The sequence below is a fragment of the Pinus tabuliformis genome, chromosome 7 (assembly GCF_031772625.1).
Source record: "Pinus tabuliformis cultivar Carrire ecotype Pingquan chromosome 7, CPIR1, whole genome shotgun sequence".
Classification (NCBI taxonomy): domain Eukaryota; kingdom Viridiplantae; phylum Streptophyta; class Pinopsida; order Pinales; family Pinaceae; genus Pinus; species Pinus tabuliformis.
Genome location: NC_142293.1, coordinates 331,986,823 through 332,007,445, shown reverse-complemented (window position 1 = coordinate 332,007,445; position 20,623 = coordinate 331,986,823). Strand labels below are relative to the sequence as shown.

The window sequence follows — 20,623 nt, the reverse complement described above, 5'->3', positions numbered from 1 at the left end:
CTTGTTTTCACATGGCAGAGCGTTTTATATTAAAAAAGAAAAAGAGAGTTAAAAAAAAATAAAAAATTTGTGTTTTCTGGGCTTCTTATATCCATTGGGGTGGAATATAGTCAAACATGGTGCAAAGTTAACTAGCTTTTGTTTACCTTCGAAATATTTTTATATTTTAATTATTTTTAAATAAGTATTATATTTTAAGTTTTTTTAGTTTAATTTTTCTAGAATTTGATGGGAATTTATTGAAATCACAAGTTTGATTATAAACTCTTACAATTGAACTTGGTGTTTTCCAGAGTGCCAAATCTATAGAGCTTTCTAGGGTGCTGAATCCATATGTAGTTAAAAACCAATTTAAATAACACAAATCAAAATTTCACCTCAACTAACTAACATCTAACACCTGAAAATCCAAAAAATTAAACTAAAAACAACTCTTTAATCAATGAAATAATCTCTAATTTTTCAACAAACCAGCACCTGAAAATCCAAAAAAACACTAAAACAGCTCCTTAATCAATAAAATGAATCTCTACAACTGCAATATTGTAATCAATATTGTTATCAATCATCGTGATTGATTAAGGATTAAATGCACATTCAGTCGGAGTTGAAGAAAACCTCCCCAACCTATCCTGACAGTAATCGTAAGTCATGTAGTTTTTACGAACCCATTTAATTCTGTCCAGTTGGTATTGATTTAAGCTTTGAAATTCCGGTTGTTCCCACCATTTGTTGGCACAGGGAGGAGATGAAGCAGATGGCCCGCTGCATGCATTCACCTCAAAGGATTGATAGGAGGCGACAAACGGAGCTTTACTCCAATCTATTTTAGCCCTTCCTCCGTCGGTGGCCCAATTCTCCCCGTTCCAAAGGGTGGAAAGGATCCTCATGGGTTGAGTACTTGGATATGGGACACCCGCAGATGCGTCAATGTTCTTGTGAACTCGGATGGGGATAGAATCAACCGAAAACCTGCTTACAAAATGCAAAATATATCATAAACATACAAGTAAAAACTCTAAACATAATTCACAATATATCCACGACTTCTGTCGTTTCTATTTCAGTTATGGGGAAGAAGCACATACACAATTTGTTTCTCGTTCCAGAGAATTGAATAGTTATGGAAACCGACCGTGGGATCAAACCAGAGACGAATTCTTTGCTCTCTGTTCCCGATTCCATTTGCAAAGACGTTGGTTTGTAGAGTGTAAGGCTGTCCTGGCAGATTTCCCAGAAATTCGTAGTCAAGTTCATCGTGAGAAGCCTCGTCCGATGACATCTGGATCAAAATATACCAACGTTAATATATTGTGTATGAAACTGTGGGGTGATATTGAAATTTAATCATGTCTATCAGAAATTGGGTGCGAATACTGCCAACTAATAAAAAATCTTCCTACGATGGTTCGTTCTTGCATGAAAATAGCTCCTTACATAAAAGGTAGTGACTGTTCCAGCCGAATTCCCCGGGATCAGCTTAATTCTCATGCTCATGCTGCCGAAGAGGTATTCATTTTTAGACCGAAAACCAGATCCTGGTAAAGCAGGTAGAATTAGTATTACTATTCCTGTCATTCAACACATAAGGAATTTTGGATGTCGGTAAAAAAGAAATATTCAAATATTGTACCTGAAGACCGATCCATAGTAAGCTGAGCCGTTTGGCTATTATTCAACAATCTAACGGTTCCCCATAAGATTTCGAAATTGTCATTGAAACTGGAGGATTCTACAGAAGATAGAATCAGAATCAGGACTGAACATATGTATCCGAAATGCCTTGCAGAGCTCTTCATTGCTACGGTGCTATTAAAATGCTGGATTGTTAAAAGTGCTTCCTTTTTCGCGGCAGGGTACTGAAGATCCGACCACAAGCTCTGACAAGAGCGAATTCCCTGCCCTCTATATATATGATGCATAAATCAAACTCGGAAGTCGAAACCAATCGATCTCCGAACCTTTTCGAGGTTGGCAAAATCATTAACGAGATAATAATATAATAGTGACATCATACGTCAGCTGGCTATCGTGTTGTTATCATCCAATGATAACTCATGGGAGAGTCCATTGATTTTATTAATATTCAAATGATACCTCATAGACTTGTAACCATTAAACTTTTAGTATTTCTAAGCTAGAAGACATTTTGGCAGATATATGCGAGTCCCGGTAACCCTTTCTAGGTGGTAAGACACTTCGGCAGATCTATGAGAGTCCCAAAATCCAACTTTAAGGTCGGGATTTTTTGAAAATTTAGCGATGGAAATCGTGTATACTTTTCATGGTACTTTATTTAACATTTCCAATAACATTAACTAACATCTGCAAATATAACGAAAAAGCTAAATAGTTGACCAATGTGATTCAATCTGCTTCGTAATGTGTTGATATGCCCTCAAATGTGAACAACTTGTTGTGTGGTAGTTTGTGCAATGAGTTTTAAATGTTTTAGTTAGGGGCTTTTTACTTTGTATTACCTGCCTATTCATAACACGCAAAGTTTTTACGATTAGTTTCTCGAAATTAATAACACGTTAAAATTATAATTTCAATAACAATATTACCAATACTAACACGTTAAAGTTATAATTTCAATAACAATATTACCAATACTAACGATAGAGGATGTGGAAATTTGTAGAGTTAATAGCCATGTAATTGGTAGAGTTAATAGTGATGTAATAAAATGGTCAAAGAGTCATTTGAAGGACAATTCAATTTCCAAGGCAATGGTACACTGGGTAATATGGTTGGTTTTGACAAAAAATGAAGAGCTAATAGTCATGTAATAAAACGGTCGTTAAAGAGTCATTTTAAGGACAATCTAATTTCCAAGGCAATCGTACACTATGCAATATTGTTGGTTTTGACAAAAACTGAATAGAAGAAAACGATAGAGCAGCGGATTGCTCTTCTTAGTATTACGAATCAATTAAATAAGATTACATTGGAAACATCAGTGGTAAATGACAAGAGTGTAACTTGACTAAACCAGACTAAGTAAAACTGAGCTAGGACACTTGGAGGGATGGTTTTGACACCTAACAGGTAGTTGGAATTAGATTTTCCAACATTCCCCCTTAATTACAACCACATGCAAATTCAATTAAGATACTTGTTGGTCTATGTCTAAGTTAGGCTTACAATTTAAAAAATTGACTTCAACTACATTTACTTTTCTTATTGTCTTCTTCTTGATCCTATAGCCTCTAAATTATTCAGCGTTTTCTCTTTGTTGTGTCCTTCAAACCTCAGTTTCTTCATTTGCTGGTGCAGGTCTTCCATTCTTCTAGGTTGTTTAAGCATATCCTAGACTTCTTCAAAAAATGACTTGTATGTTGGATGCTACCACATGTTATCTTTTGTAGTCCTCTTTTCATTATCAATTTGTTGCAACATAAGACCATAATAAAATTTCATCTCTCCTTCCGAGATAGTTTCACGACTTGAAGACATCAAGAAATTGCCTCTAGAGGGACCAGCGCAGGTAAGCCCTTATGAAGAAATTTTTATTCAGTATCACTTGGTCGGTTGTATGGTCTTCAATGGGAAAATGTTGCCAAGGGTATATACTTCACAGCTCCAAATATTCATAATGAGGCAAATATGACAATAACCATAATTCATGATGTGCTTTCTCATTGGTCTGGTAATCTTCCTGAATTTTTGTATATACAATTGGACAACACTTGTCGTCAAAAGAAAAATCATATTGTTTTTGGATATCTAAACATGCCTGTTGAATTGAGAAATTTTGAGAAGGTAAAGGTTGGTTTCCTTCTTGTTGGGCTCACTCATGACCATATTGATCAGATGTTTAGTTGATTTTTAGTCACATTGAGGACGAAGGAAGTTGGGAGCTTTCCATCATTAATTGAATGTATTAAGAAATCATACATGCCAAAGCCTACTTTTGATGTGTTGGAAGAAATTGTTGACATGCGAAGGTTTATTCTGGGATCACATGGTGACGAGAAATGCATTGAACAACTTAATGACATTAGCTTCCAACATCAATTTTGTATCAAAAAAATTAATGGGAAAACACTAATATGGGGCAAGAAGTATTCAACTATTGCAGAATGGCTGTCGTCATTAGGTTTGACATTTTTGAAGTTCATTCCAAATCATCGAATATTTGGGTCAAATATATTGTTATTACAATCAGTTGCTGAAGTTCATAATGCACACAGGCATAATAGAGATATAAATTATTCTGATTGCATAGAAGAAATTAAAAAATGTATTAGATGTACATATGAGTACTTTGATATTGCTGATTCAGTTTGGTGGGAGTATTTTTTCAATAATTAAAGTGATATAATTTCAAGAACAACAAATGAAGATATACCTTTGAAAAATCCATTTATTTGGAAAGAAAATGTGTCAAATCTACATGAGGAAAGAATCGTTGTTGAACAACAACAATCTATAGGTATTATTAATTCCTCACAAGCAGAGGAAAGAGAGTTGTATATTGGTTCCAAAACATCTCATGCACAATGTGAAGACATGGAAGACCTTTACAGGGATTCAATACAGGATATTAAGGAGGGTTGTATGATCGCAATGTTCGCAGATGGAGATCCCAATGGCTATCCATTCTGGGTTGCTAAGGTAATAAACATCGTTACAGAAAATGAAGACGTTGCAGGTGTTCAAGTACATTGGTATGCCACAAATACACACCCATTCAATGGTGTGTATAAGATAGAGATGGTAGTAGATAAAAAAATTGGTGGAAAGAGAAAAAGAAAGGGTACAAATATAAATCATCACTACACAGACCTCTTAAAATTGGAGGATGTTGACATACTTGTTTATGACTTCAATTTAACAAAGAGAGGAACTCTTCACTTCAAGATGATAGAGATTCTGAAGAGGTTGTTACCAGAAGGAACAATGCTGAGATGGGACTCTACTGAAACCAGTCATAGATCGAGAAGAATTTTGAAACTTGAAATGGTGGGCATACATGTGGACTCAGATGGGGCACTAGCTGATGAAAGAGAAGAATATGGAACATCTTCATATGCATCCAATCATTCATCTCAAGATATGAATTCTGATGGTGTGCAAGAAAATATGAGTGATTTTGAATAATTGTTTAAGACAGTTTATATAACTAATGTTTGCATCGTATTTTGAAATAAAAATTTTGATTTCCATATGGTGTTAAATGAAGTTATGAGTCATTTTTATGTTTGTTGGAATATATGTTTTAATTATGATGATTTTTATTGTTTAGAATATCTACAATGCAACCATAACTTAGAAATATAATTTATGTTTCATTCAATCTACAAGTAATGACATTTTTATTAATTTAGTCATGTAATTTGTGCATAATGTCATGGTTTTTTAATTTTATGGTTGAAAAATTTCCCCTTTTTTTGTATCTTTAATGCTATGGTTGAAAACAATTAGAATTTTAGCGATTTTTAGTGTCATGTCATTATATGTTTAACAACATGGATGAAAACTGATAGAATTTTAATGTGTTTCAAATCCCATTATTTTATCTTTATCGTCATTACTAAAAAATGTTGAAATTATACCTGGGAAACAAAAGTTTTATTCGACCACAAACATTAGTGTGTTTTTTTCTTAAAAACAAGTCTTTTTTGCTAAAAAAAAAACAGTTTTAATGCCATTCTTTAAAATTGTTTAAAATTGACCCTATAAAAACATCATTCCAGTATACACACTTTTCATTTTTAGCACTGTTTTTCATGTTTTTTTGGGGTTTTTTGGCTAGAGTTCCTGTTTCAAAGTTTACATTGTTGGGAGGGATAAATGTAAGAGGAACCAGTCTTATCCCTCCCTAATGTTGATCATAACTCATCGGAGGTGGAGCATATGGTTGAGGGTATGAAATGGTTCCTACGATACTATTTGCAGTATGAACATAACCTGACTGGGCATAGATCATATCAAATTTCAAGGGTGCTTGGAGCGCATCTTCCTTAGATTGGGGGAAGTGTGATGCGACATATTTTGATCACGAGCTCAAAATTTGACAAATATTCAAAGTTTTCAGAATGGTTTGTAACCTGAACGATCGCTTAGATCTCGTCATCCTGATTCCTGCGTAACTCTTTTCGTGGAAAACCGATATCATATGCTTAAGATATCTCTAGTTGATTATTTACTCAAATATGCAATTATTTTGTAGGTGCTGATAGGGATGCTGACTGGGCATCTGTACATCCCAGTCCACAAAAGGAATATTCTTGGTATATTACTTTAGCATATTCTTGGAATATTTGCAGGCTTGGTGGCATCATTCTATTGGTCACGAGTTTTTGTTTCTAGCTTATGACGAGGTGATACGTGGCTAAGCCTCAGGATGCCACGTGTCATCCTAATGACATATTAAAATTTGTTATGGCAGACAGGGCAGAGGACAGGCTCGACCCTGCGACCTCCCATAGCATAGACCAAGCACTAACCATCGAGCCCGCATGGTGTTTATTAACTATATGGGGAAGGTAGTTTAATTTAAAGTGATATGGTTTGCGAGTTTGGGGGATGGGACCATGGTTAACCCTTGACCCTGGTCCACAGACCATGGTTAGGGGCTAACCATGACCCCAAAACCATAACTGTGCCAATAACCATAACCAAAAAGCCGACAGTGTGAACAAAATGTGGGTGGTGGAGTGGGGGGCTCGACTGGCGGGGGCGGGACATTGGCCTTAGCCCTTGGGCACATGGTCCCCCCACGTGGCTAGAGATTTCATAACTTAAGCGTTATAGGAAATTTTAAAGTTTTGATAATTTCACCTGATTTTCGGTGAAAATGTTGCTCAGTTAGAGTGCTTGGTGAGAAAAATTGTAGAATGATGTCAGATTTTGGGGAAAATGTAGAGCGAATAGTGGGAAAACTAGGAGAGGTCATAACTTCTCCAGTTTTCGACCAAATTGTATGCAAAAAGAGGCTAGATAGCCATTTTTATACATTATGGACTCATTGGAGCAGGTTTCAGAATCAAACAAGCACTTCTAGATAGGATTTTTTCATATTGAACTCTATGGGTGCCATGGTCGACCAAAGTGTTGAATCAGTTTATGGAGGATTTTGAAGACGGAGATGACTTTGCAAGGGTTTTCTAGCCTCCATGTGCTTTCTACAATAGTTATTACATCAATGATATATCTTTTGTTCCTCTTTTCTCTCTGTGTTTTGGAGAAGAGACTTGTTTATGCACTTCAAGTGGATTGTGGTAATGTTGATGCTCTATGAAGTTGGAGTATGGGGTCTTCATGTAAGATGCATTTGTTTGTTGAAAGTTTACATGTTTGACTGTAGGTTTACATGTATATGGAGTGATAACTCTTGTAGAAGTTGTTTCTTTGAAGGAGAAACTAACCATTCCATTTCTCAGCACTTTATGTACTCTTCCTTTTCTAAACATTGAGCATAATGAGAAGGGGTCATGCCATTAGAGTTGATCCAAGGAGATGTAGCCCAAGAGGGGTGAACTCCTTTAACAATGGTTGGTGTATTATTGATTGATTCATGCTTCCATTCAGTGTTTTGATTTCATGTTTAAATTTTTTCATGGAATTAACATAAGAAAACAAACATAAAGACTCATGTTTTTACTTGCTATTTTGGAGTACAAACCTCAAGCACATTTTTGTATTTTGATGAGGATAATAGCATAGAAAACTAATATTCCACATTCGGATCATATTTAGCAATGGAGGCCAAAATAAATCTAAGGAACCAATATATATCTATATATATATCTCTCTCTATATATATATATATATATATATATATATATATATATATATATATATATATATATATATATATATATATATATATATATATATATATATATATATGCGGTCTTCGAATTCAGGAGCTCTACAAATGCTCCTCCTTCTATGCCATTCCTAAACATGGTCGGATAGGTGAGTGAAAGAAGTTTGATGGAAAGAAATCAATAGTTCAGTACCAATATCATAACGGAGAGGTAACTAGAAATAGGAAAGAAAAGCTTTGGAAATAGTCGCAAAATTGGAATGAATGGCTCTGGGTTGATTGACATACCACTTAGCGACAGCTCTAGTAAGAGTATGTTGGAATAGACGAAGATTGATGGAGTCTTTAGTTATAAAATTGGATGAATACCATATGTGGAATGAGTGAACATTATTAGTGGGATATTCTCTAGGATTACTTTCAAACTTTGGGATGTCTGAAGGGAGTTTAGTAGGCATAGATGGCCAACTGGGATCATGGAGAAGAGGATTGTCGATGAGTTGGTTGAAATTGGGGAGACTCAAACCAACCGTAAAAGGAAGCAATGGAGGAGGAATGACCGTGCCAGTGGGGGTTCTGCTGGTTGGGGTACCTTGGTTGGTACCTAGGTTACCACCTTGGTTTCCTACACCCACTTTGGTGCCTAACATGGTGGCGGTATGGGGTTGAGAATATGAAGAATCAAAGGAAGAAATGGAAGAATTAGTTGAATTGGAATCAGAATGATAACTCGATGGATGACTGGGATGATGTACTCTAAGGACTAAAGGGTGATTATAGGAATAAAAGAGTAACAAACAACAAGAAAACACCTAGTGCAATGGTGCAAAGTGTAAACTAACTATATTAATGATGTTACTCTAATACAAGCAAACACATCTTATCAAAGAAAAATACCTCTAGCCTATAAGTGATCTAAATCCCAAAAAGATCCTAAATATACTCTTTCAGATGACCTTCCAAAGAAATTCTTACTTGAAAAACTCTTATCCACATAAGCAAAGTTGTCCAAATAAAGAAAGGTATAGAACCAACTTCTTCCCATAGCTAGTCCTATAGTGTGTTTTCCTAATATTGGTCACTATGATCACCTTCATCCCACAGGGCTGGTCGAGTCTTGAGGTTCTTGGAAGCCAGCCAACACACAGGATTCCCTACCACATGTTGGGTAGCCCCGAGGAGAACCACTCACATGATGACCTAGCCTAACCCCCTTTAAAACAGGTATTTGATGCATCCAAACTTTAGACTGTGGGATGCTGAAGGATTTTAAGCTAGCTAATATGTCAACTTCTATGTCTCAATGAAAGCGATCGATGGGTGTTATTAGAAGCCTATCCCACCGATCCTACACCTAAACTACAAATATTGTTTGGCCCTAGTGCCCAAGTGGGCTTAATATATGTAGATTGAATTATTAAGGTGTAGTGTTTCAATTCTTGGCTTGGAAGTGTTAACCAAGATCATGTTCGCTTAGCGTGTGAGTGTGTGAAAATAATGTGTTAAGTGGATGAATTAATTGAGCATGTGTGATGATGCCATGTTTTGCTGAAAATAAAATGTTGAAATACTATAAATAATGCTGAAAATTACAGAAAATAAACAACTAATCCAGCACACAAAACCCCACCCAAAAAGGTTATCAAGTAGCTAAGAAAGAGAGGGAAAACAAGCTACTCAAAGACACATGAAATGCCTAAAAGACCTAATTTCAAAGGTACTGAGATATAGAGGCATTGATATATTGTAAATGGTAAGTCAAACAACAAAAATTAGAGGTGAAAAATGATGCAAAGGATAGGTATGAAGCTCCAAAACCTAGGATACTCAAGGGGATCCTCAGGGGCAAAAGGAAAAATCAAAACTCTAAAGGGAGAAAAGATAAAATAAGCCTATCCAAAAGTGTTGAAAAGTAATGGATTAGACTCTAAAAATTAGTGGCTAAAAATATTGAAACCCTAGACTCCTCACTTAGCCAATATCTTCCTAACAATGTGGAGGTGTACTCTAAACCCTAGGGGGGATTTTTCCTTCCTAAAAGAGAACAACTAAGAGAATATAGGCCGAGGGGAGACTGAACACAGAGGTGAAGTACCCTTCTCAGTCTACACATAACACCCTCGACAAATCTGGAAAAAAAAAAATCTAAAAGAATTCTAGAAAAATAATAAAACACAGGTACTGATCTAAAATAGTGGAAAACACAGTTTTTCGACGAAAACTTGTGTTTTGGAATGCCAATCTGGGGTTAAAAAGAATATTTTTCTCCTAGGCCTCTTGGTCGGAAAATCTCGCATAGATTTTGTTGTCTTCTACTAGGCCAATACCTGTGATCTTTGGAAAGAACAAAAAAGCCGACAAAATTTGAAAATTTAATGAGAAAAGAAATACTACTATAAATAGAAATTGAGAGGCTAAAAATAGTTATAGAAAACCTTGAAAGTTATTAAAACTTCAGTCACCCAAGAACATTGTTATTAAACAGTGGAGTCTCCATTTGTTAGTGTGAAATTTATTGGAAGATGTACCAAAGACAATTCACTTAAGTCACTAGGTGACAAGTGACATGTTGACGGTGTTGGGCCCACCAACATGTGAGGGGATCTCCCCAGTAAGAAGTCCCAACTAGACCTCAGATGTTTGGTGTAGGAGTCCCAGCAGTGGGTTGTACGATATCGCCTTGACCACAGTTGTGTGCATAGGCAAGTAAGATGTTCCTGTTGGTAGCAAGGGTGTGACATGCGCAACAAGCCAAGGAAGGTGTGTGAATGGCTCTAACATGCAGAAAGTGAGGTGAGTGCACCCCTTGGAAACCTGTGAAAGCATGTGGCTAAGAAGGGAACACACGAGCGAAGATGCATCACAAACTGGAAAGCAAGTAAGCTAACAATCCAAAGTGATGGTTAAACTAACAACACATTTCAGTAAGATCCATGCATACATATGCAGAAAGATTCTATACACACATGCACAAGAAAACATTTACATATATCATTAGAGTAAAGAATATAGTTGAAATACAATAACAAAAGATGCATGAAACGTGTTGGCTCTATTATATTAAGAAGTGAAATTTCCAATCATATAGTACAACCATGACGGACCACTAGTCCCAATAGTGGAACGTTACAGTCACTGCCACCTGATCCTCCAAAGAGATGTACTATCTCTTCACTATGGAGAAGCCAAGGCTCGTTACAATGCTCTCAAATATTTCTCTAAGATACTCCTATCAAAAGCTTGGCTGACCAAAAGCCTATACAATGAGTTATGAGGGCCTATATATAGCAAAGGGTGGGGTGACCCTTGACATTCCCCTTTGTGACTGTTCATCTACCCTCATGACTCTTGAACTACTCTATGACTATTACATTCGGCTATTGACACTTGAACTTCCACTTGACAATATGTTACATACAATCTACACATGTACCCATGTGAGACAAAATAGTCTTGAGCAAGCCATGCAAGACATCACTATGACTCGAACAATTGTGGGGACACCAAGTCTTCAACATCCTCATGATGGTCGATGGTAGCGAACTAATGCCAAGCTCGGTAGTCCACGATGGTGTCCGTGTATTCTATGGTGACATCTTTTTGGAAACAAACTCTTGCCTCTGTTGCATCCAAGTACACTTCTCTGGCTCCTCTGTCCAACTCGTCTAATAACATGCGCATCATTGTATTGAGTGCGGTCAGCCCATCGACATACTGATGCATGGTATCTACAATGATCACCAAGTTTGCGCTGGTATGTGCATCAAATCATCAAAGTACGAGTCAAGCTCCAGTCAAACTTGTGCCTTTGTCTTTGCCTCGATGAGTGTCCCAATAGATGGGATCGCATGTGCGTGCACAACAACATCCATGCTTCTAAATACCCATGCATGGGAAGCTTGCAAACTAATGCTGAGCTGCAAGAGTTCTTCATAGTTCCAGATTTGACTCCAGATAGGTTCCTTTAGCTTGACCACTTTGGGCTTCATCATCTTGGTCAAGTGTAATGGGGCTCCCTTGTATCTCATTTTCCATGTTTGCATGTGGCCAACAACATTATGCACATATGACAAGATATGTTCTCTCCTAGCGTATTGCTGCTGCCAACCATTGAGATGGACAACTTCCTTATGCAAGGTACCAAATCTGGAATACAACGCCCGCATGACTATCTCAAGGGATGGTACTTCGTCCAGTATCGGCTTCTTCAACTCTGCTTGGGTGGATGTTGTAAACAATTATCCTCCTTGCTTGGTCATCTGTAACTCCTTAGCCATTTGCTCATTTTCCGCTATCAAGAAGCGAACACTCAAGCTAGTGGCTTCGGCACATGCTCTGGTAGCATCGGCCAATGCTGCTCGATGCTTGCACATGTCAGATACAATCACTCGTTCCTAAAACTACGGAGGAGATGTGTGGTCATCCGAAGTATACACTCTATGTGATTACACAACTCTATGTTGCAACTCATTTAATGATATGTTGTGCATCTCTTCTTTTGGATTGTCTCCAAGGATCTCAGTATCTCCTTGGTCGCTCGGGACTTGCTCTGCTTCCAGATCTGGTGAAGCTGGTGGGTTGGCCTCTTCATCGTAAGGCATGAGGTCAATGTCTTTCTCTAACTCTGGTTTCTCCATCTCCATATCCATCTGCTCAAGTACTTGTTTAATCTCTTGAGTGAAGTCTTTCTCTTGAGCTTTCTCACCCTGTCTACTCTGCACTAGATGTTCGGATGAGTCTACTACCTATACGGGAGCATTTTCATAAATCTGGTTATGTTGTGCCCCCTCCTTCATATGTCCTTGTTGTGCTTCCTTCTCCTATTTTCATAGAAACTATTCCTTCTGGAGTTGGTCCTTCAAGTCATGCAACTCCTTCACTGTTTCCTCCATCCTCTATTTTTCTCTCTGCCTTTGCGTGGTCCTCTTGTCGCGTTGTCGCCTCTTCGCCTCTATTTCCAAAGTTGATTTTTGCACAAGTGGCTCTGCTCTAAACTTGTATCTTTTCTCTGCCCCTGCACTGTCGACAATCTTTCTCTTTCCTTTGTCATGCATTGGTATGTTTACCTCTGCTGCTGGTGCTCTCCTCGAAGCTACTTCATGTTGATTCGCTAACCATTCCACAGTGATGCCGACTGGTTCATTGGGCCTAGAGAAGCTATGAAAATATCTTCATGGGTCTTCCTCAACCCATTGACACAGCCCGTGGATCCATGGAAACTGTACTCTCACGCAGTGATCCTTAAAAAAACAATGTGAGTCATACATATTATAGCTTCTGGTGCCGAAAGGATATTTCCTGAACTCTTCTATTTCGACATCTACATGCTTGAGATTTTGTATCTCATACACCGATATGCAACAGAGGAGTGGGCAAGGTGCCTTCTTCTTTTGGTGCAGCCTAGCTGACAGCCCTGCTAAGATGTGGTATGATACTTCTTGCATGACAAGTTTGTCCATGGAAAACTTCGAAAAAAACACGCGGAGGCTTCTCCGTGTTGTAAATTCGTATGAAGGTGCCAAGAGGTGAGGCATACCACTTCTATGTTGATTAGTGCCTTTATTACTGCCATTGATATGTAAGGCAGATCTTGCTCAAATATCATCTTGTACACCGGGGTGAAAAAATGATCTGACAATTGTGTGATGACTCTGCAAAAGCTGCATTTTGAAATCATTTTACAATAAGTATTGATAGAGGTTTTCGCTGGTGTCCATGCCCACTTCAAGCCTAGGAACTTCTGACAGGCATAGATTGCATCCAAGATGTAAGTGGACATATAGATTGCTACTTGTTGACCTTTGGGTAGCTCCCGAGCTCCTGTTACCTGTTCCTTCAGCCTGTGAGCCAACATGTCATACCAGTTGCATGCTTTGCCTTCACTGGCTAGTTGGTCCAACGCAATCACCCAACTCTATGGGAAGGTCTCCATGCTCTCTTGGCCATACAAGCGACATGAAAATATGACCTAGTACCGATATGCCTTCCGCAATATCTTCGTCTTGTAAATATGGTTGGGTGTCATCCTGAATTTGGTTAGCTCCTTCACCCAGTTCTTCAAGATATCCCTGGAGTTGGTATTGTTGCTCGGTATGCTAAAGGGTGTCTCCATGGTGATCAATGGCTTCGGAAAGTGGTACATCTGCTGATAATACTATTCCTTGAAGGTAGCAATATTTGTCTTGCTGACACTTCTCAATGTCATCGTCTCAGGATCAACGTGCGTGATGATCCAATATATCATGTCTGTGTATGGGAACGCGGGGTATCTACATGCAACCCGGTACAAGCCAGAATCTTGAATGTTCACATAGACTTGGTGGTCTTCAAGATCTTCCCCAAATGTGCCTGAGAATCCTTCATTGACCTCTTTCCATTTTAGCTCGATGTCTTTCTCTACTGGGTATGTTGAAGGGTGTCTTCATGGTGATCACTGGCTTTGGCAAGTGGTACATCTGCTGATAATCCTATGCCCTAAAGTTAGCAATCTTTGTCTCGCTGACATTTGTCAATTTCATCATCTCAGGATCAGTGTGTGAGAGGATCCAATGTATCATGTCCGCGTATGGGAACGCGGGGTATCTGCATGCAATCCGGTACAAGCCAGACTCTTGAATGTTCACGTAGACTTGGCGATCTTCAAGATCTTCCCCAAATGTGCCTAAGAATCCATCATTGACCTCTTTCCATTTTAGCTTGACGTCTTTTTCTAGGATCAACTTGGTGTCTTCATATATCGGCAAACTCATAAACACTCGCTCAATTGTTGCTCCAGTTTCTCTTCCGTCGGTTTCCCTGGACCCTGCTCTCTTGGAGGCCATCGATCCTAAACTACTAAGAGATAGATGAACACCTGCTATATCTAGACACATGGTGACATGCATGGAAATAAATTTGTAGTTAAAACCAAAGAAAACTTGAGGGCTGACATGCAACATACCCGGGGAACTGCTGGCAAGGATTGTGCAATTTTCACTAGGAGTCTAGGAGACTGACTGCCATAACTATGCAAATGGAAATTCAGACTGTTGGGAGGTTGGTTGACTATTGGAATTGCGCAATGTGCAATCCAGACTAGCCTGTTGGGTGCTGAGATTTCACAATGCACAATTTCAACTGGCAAGTGATGCAGGCTCAGGGATTGCATTGCACAATTTTCTAGGCCAACTGTCACTGCCTCTCAGAATTACACAAAGCAAGACTAGAGGGTACTGAAAGGCCAAATTTTCACATTTTCTGGGAGGAAGGCAGAGCCTTCACTCTCAGAATTGCGCAATGTTGTCCAGGTCAAGCAGAGTCCGCGCTAAAGTTTCATAGATCCATCGACTGACAAATGAAATCATGTGAAGATCTGAACGGATGGTGATACTGACTATAAGCAAGAGTGAATGATCATGCATGCAAACAACGAAAGAAAGATTCAGAAAATGAAACAACATTCATGTGTGTGAAACGAGTCGCCGAATCGGCGACCATTCATGCAAAACAGTGTCATGCGTGTGACAACAGTGAGATGCAAACGAAAAGTGAAACGGTGATTATACAGGCTAACATGCATTCAAACTATAGCAAGCATTCATAAAAATTAAGAAGGCGACACTCACACAAGCCAAAACAGAAAAATTGACAGAAATGCTGCAAAAGACAAGTAAAGTGGACTTACCAGGAAATAGCTGAGCTGGATGTGCCGAAGACTCCTGGATGTACTATGGGATGTTAGATCTCCAAGATTAATGTGAAGAATGAGCTCTGAAGTGTAGAATAAATAAGTTTGAGGCTCATGACGTGCATGCCACAAATCTAGGAAAAAGCGACACTTGGAGGAAAGTTTTTAAAACGATCTTTGCATGTAACCTCCAACTGCTAAAAATAGATCCCTAAAATTTAGGGATGCTTTTTGCATGTTATTTTTTCTTTTATTTAGGGAAAAATCAGCCCATGCATGCAAGTCAAGTTTTCTCGGTCTCATGTGGAACCGTTCAACCTGAAGGCACAAGCAACAACCTACTTGTCTGAGAGAGATTTTTGTGAAATTTCTGGGACAAAGCTAGGCTAGCTGTCGAGAGGGATTGCACAATTTTTGGGAGGAGAAACTGATTGCTGCCCACAATTGTGCAATTTTTGAGCTAAGATGGTATGTTGGGCCATATTACGTAATTTTAACTTGGAAGGTTGTTTGATAGGATTGCATAGTTTTTGGGCCCAGTAGGATGCCAGTCAGATTTCCGTAGTTTCTGGAGGGAAGGCTAGTTCCCCTCCATAATTGCATAATTTTTTGGGGGAGTTGCTTAGCTAGCAGCTGGCCCAAGTTCGGAGTGGCAACATATGAGGGGAGTGAAGAAAAAAATCATGCATAGGTTGGAAAGCAGCTGAAAAACCAATGAAACTCATGTACTTGATAGTGCAAGGCATGTTGCTAAGGATGGTTGGTAGGGAGCCTATAAAATGAAGCTAAGGAAAAATTTCGGAGGGTGGTTGTAGCCGCTACAACATGACCCTAACAACAATTTGTGGCTACTTACCCTTTAGATATGCAAGAAAAAGTGGAAAAACCTACAACAGAAATAACATATACGATCCAAAACAACAAACAACAATTTAGATATCCAATGCCATAACCAAATCAAAAGACTTTAAGATGAATAAATTCTTTTATTGATGACACTTGGTGAAGGAGATCTACAAAAAGGGTTTGCAAATCCCCCTCCATGGGATGGGTCCTTTGATGTCGTTGATACTTGAGTAATCGATCTTCTCTCTCAATATGTGAAAAACCAAGAACAATTGGAGAACTCAAATGGGAGTTCAAAAGAAAAGAGACTACAATGGCGATGATGATAATGATCACGGTGAAGAATGAATGGAAGCCAATCGTATGTATAAAAAATTATTAAGTTAATCTCGAAAATATAGAATAATAAAATCATATTGACCAAATCAAAATCTAACCGCTAGGAATACTTTATTATATTTTTTGGAGAGAAAAAAGATATTTAAAATGGTCAAATATCTTTATTTAGAAATAGTTAACAAATAAAATGATTTATTAACTATTTCGCGAGGATTAAGAATAGTGTGACATTGAAATAATTATTAAATAGTGATTTAACAATTATTCTAATAATGGAAATAAGGAATAATAAATAAATAATAATTTATTTACTTATTCCTAGGAGATTTAGTCAAATGTGACAAGGAATAATTATCAAACAATGATTTAATAATTATTCTTAGAGAAAATTAAATAAATAATATTTATTCAATTATTCTTATGGGGTTTTTTGTATTTTAATCAGAAAATAATTTAATAAAAATGGTTTACTAAATTATTTCCCATGGTGAAAGTGATTTAAATATGGTAAAATTAATCTTACATGGTGTATTTCAATCCACCTAGTTAGAAATGTCTAGGAGATCATTTTTTGGTGATAACATTTTGGGATGATGATTTGTTGAAGCAGGGGCTTAAGCCTTTAAACTATGACAAAGGAAATGATATTGTAGATCACATTTTACCTCACAATGGGCTTGAATCTGCCAAGGTCATCTGCCACATTCAACTTCAGAATCAGAGTGATAAAGATAGCATTCATTATGGACTAGATCTATAGCTTAGTGCCAATAGGCCTTATAGAATCCTAAACTATATCCATCCATGTTGGGATATTTATTGTTTTGTAGTTATTTCACCATGATCTAAACCTCCTCATATGATATGTCTCTTAACAAGGCTTTGTTTTGTTTGTCCGTTATCAATCTTAGATTATTCTCTGTAACCTAGTGAATGGCCTTAGTTCTATCTCAATCCCCTTATGAAATAAAGCTTGAGAAGAAGGAGAGAAACTTATTCGCCATATCCTTATGACTTACTACCCAATCACCATTCCAAGAGGTTGGAGAGAAGATTATATTATGCTGGCGATGGGTGATCATTGAGTGGTGGAAGAAGTGGGTTTTACTTTCCCCTTCTCAAAGCCATTGGATGCAGGATTTCTGTCTCCATATTATTTATTGTTGTTTTTGTCATTCCTCTATCTCCTACATGAGATTCCCTTCCTCTTTTGTGAGGGCCTCTAATCGTCCTTCGAGAATGATTTGTTCTTGGATAGCTTTCATCTTGTCCTCCAATCACTTATTTTCCTTGTGTATGTCATTGAATTCTTGTTGATTCTAGGCTTTGATGTTAAGCTTCAACTCCTTAAGTTTCCTTTGGAAGGTTTTCATATTGCTATATACCTATAGTGTAGTTCCTTTCCACCACTATTCTAGTTTATTTATAAAATTTGGGTGCTGAAGTCGAAAGATTTCAAAGCAGAAAGGTATGTTGGCGAGGTAAAATTTCAAGTCAATCTCCAACTGGATGGGCCAGTGGTTTGACCCTATACTTGAAAGAATCCTAGCCTCAATATAGACATCCCTTACCAAAACCTCCTCTAAGGTGAGAAATCTGTGCAACCTGCTAGCAATTTGTTGTTGACCTCCCCTCCTATATTTCTATCTATGGACACCATTCCTAGTCTCTACTTCAGTCAAGCACAAGTCATGGAAAGTGTTATTGAATAAGGTTGAAGATGAATCCAGACGTCTCACGCCCCTCTCCTCGCTTTTCCTACAAATTTTGGATCAGATTGAAATACTCCCCTACTATCGAACAAGCAAGTTGTAGGGAGGTATTCCTCTTTCTTAGGTCCTCCAAGAAATTTTATTTTTGTGTGGGTATGGGAGGTCCATAGACCACAGTCAAACTGGACCACTCCTTAGACCCTAGGCAACAAAATCTACCCATCAAACTATGCCCTGAAGCAATCCAATCTTGGAATAACACCCAATGTTTGTCCCACAGTACTGTTAGTCCCCCCGGCATTTCGTAGTCATCAATTGCCATGACCTTACCACCCCTCCAACATAATTTTAATAATTATTCCTCCTAACCTATCACAAGACATTTTAGTTTCTTGTAACAAGATAATCTCTGGTTTCTCCTCATTGATTTTTTATTTGAGATAACAGAGCCTACCTTTGTTATAGACATTTTTGTGCCTTACAGCTATAAGCATGAAATGTCCATAATTCAAGGGATCCAAAGTCCCTAAATATGTTGTTACAGCTCCTAAAGGAACAAGGTCAACCAATGACAGCTTCTCCCAGAAGTTCTCCACCAAAAACCACTCATAAATAGTCAATTCAGAATCAATTCAGAGGCTCCACTAGCTGCCTGCGTTGAAATGCAGAGACTACACTGGCTAGGTGCACTGCAACGCAGGTAGAACCACTACCAGGGTGCGCTGAGCGGGAAATGACAAATGGCAAGCTCATTCAACGAGGTGGAAAGACCCTGGAAGCTTCCAAAATCTTCTCCAATGACACTTGCCTCAATGAATTCGACTAGTGATGAGTAAGAGGTTCTCAACCTCCAAGTGGAAGCAAGAACTGACACAGAGAAGCCACAAGTCAAAACATAAGCTGACTCATCCTCTCTGCTTACATCTATATATGGATCTCTCACCCAGAGGTTCAGGGGGCTGGAATTTTGTACTTTGCAGAGAATTACTGTTGGTTTGAGATTGAGATTAGTACATTGGGTGATTTATGCTTTGTTGGAGGAGAGGAAGGGATTCCTTTGCTAGGAGGTAGATGCTGGATCGGAACTCGCTTGGTTGTATCTCCTCTTGGACTTTATTATCATATCAATAAACTATTTGAGTTTCTCCTACATGCTGTGTACCAATGATGTTTTGTTATGCTTACATGTTTAGCTTAATCTGATCTTGAGCTTTTTATGAATGTATATCTGTATCTTCGTGTAGTTTCTCTCTCTTGTGATCTTGCAGGAATTCGGTGAAGCTGGGCCGGTGAAGGAGCAGGAAGCTGAGAGCTATGGAAGAGAGGGGTGATTTGGATTGACAAACTTGCGGAAGACACAGGTTAGTTAGATCCTTCTTCCTCATTTACATTTCATAAAGAAGAATACTCAATTAGTTTACCTCGTTTGTTGCTAAGGCACTATCACACCTTAGAGTGGGCTAGGGGCATTCCGAATTGGATACTTTTCCCAACAACAAATTGGCGACTCCACTGGGGATCGTATCTTGTTAGTTTATTTGTGTTTCTATTGTTGTTCTTCTCATAAACTCAGGAGTGCCGAATCGAAATGCATTTGCCATTTTCAAATGCAAAGTAGAGATCTGACACTCTAGTCCACTCACTGGGCCTATTTTTATGATCTGAACAAACTGATCCACAAGTGCTCTAACAGCCCTTTGTGATAGATCTTAGTCCTCCTTTAAATCATCCTCCTAATTGTACCTAATTGATAGCTTTTATTCGGCCAAAAACTGTAGATTTAGCTGCAAACCGTGACCCAGAACCCAGAAACAACTCTCGTTTCTGCTTCAGCGCAGACTCTGTGAAGAGGTTCTGCATTTCAACGCAGGTCCCGTGAAGGATACCTGTGCTGAAGTTCAATTTCTCTGTGCTGAGGGTGCGCTGATCAGCCTTTGCCTTGTGCAGCTGTGGTTCCCTACTTCTTTTTGCTCAGTTTTATCTCTGTTTTTGCAACCTGTTATCAGTCAGTGTACCTATCTGAAACCCCTTTTCTTTGCCTCAATTCCGCCTCAGTTGTATAAAGAAACTGTATTTGTTCTTTGTGTATTTGTTACATCATTTGCAGTTTCCCATTACAAAAGTAAACTAGTCATACTGTCGCCCTTAGATCTAGACCTGTCGTAAGTGTCGTTTTGATCTTAGGAGTGAGTTTGTTTGTTGTTCACAGTTGATTGAGCTTTTACTTTTGTCGTTTGTTTTGAATTTATACATTTCTAGTGTCGAAACAAGTAAATCATA

The 20,623-nt window shown here is 38.2% G+C and overlaps 1 protein-coding gene across 1 annotated transcript; it reads right to left on the bottom strand.

The window, feature by feature from the left end:
- Positions 1-578: 578 nt before the first annotated feature.
- LOC149247306 (xyloglucan endotransglucosylase protein 6-like) lies at positions 579-1,799 on the bottom strand. Its single transcript, XM_089455864.1, has 4 exons — positions 1,634-1,799; positions 1,438-1,538; positions 1,089-1,282; positions 579-972 (listed from the first exon to the last, which is right to left on the bottom strand). Exons 1-4 carry the CDS (start codon positions 1,797-1,799, stop codon positions 579-581), a joined length of 855 nt encoding a protein of 284 aa, XP_089311990.1.
- Between the last annotated feature and the right edge of the window lie 18,824 nt (positions 1,800-20,623).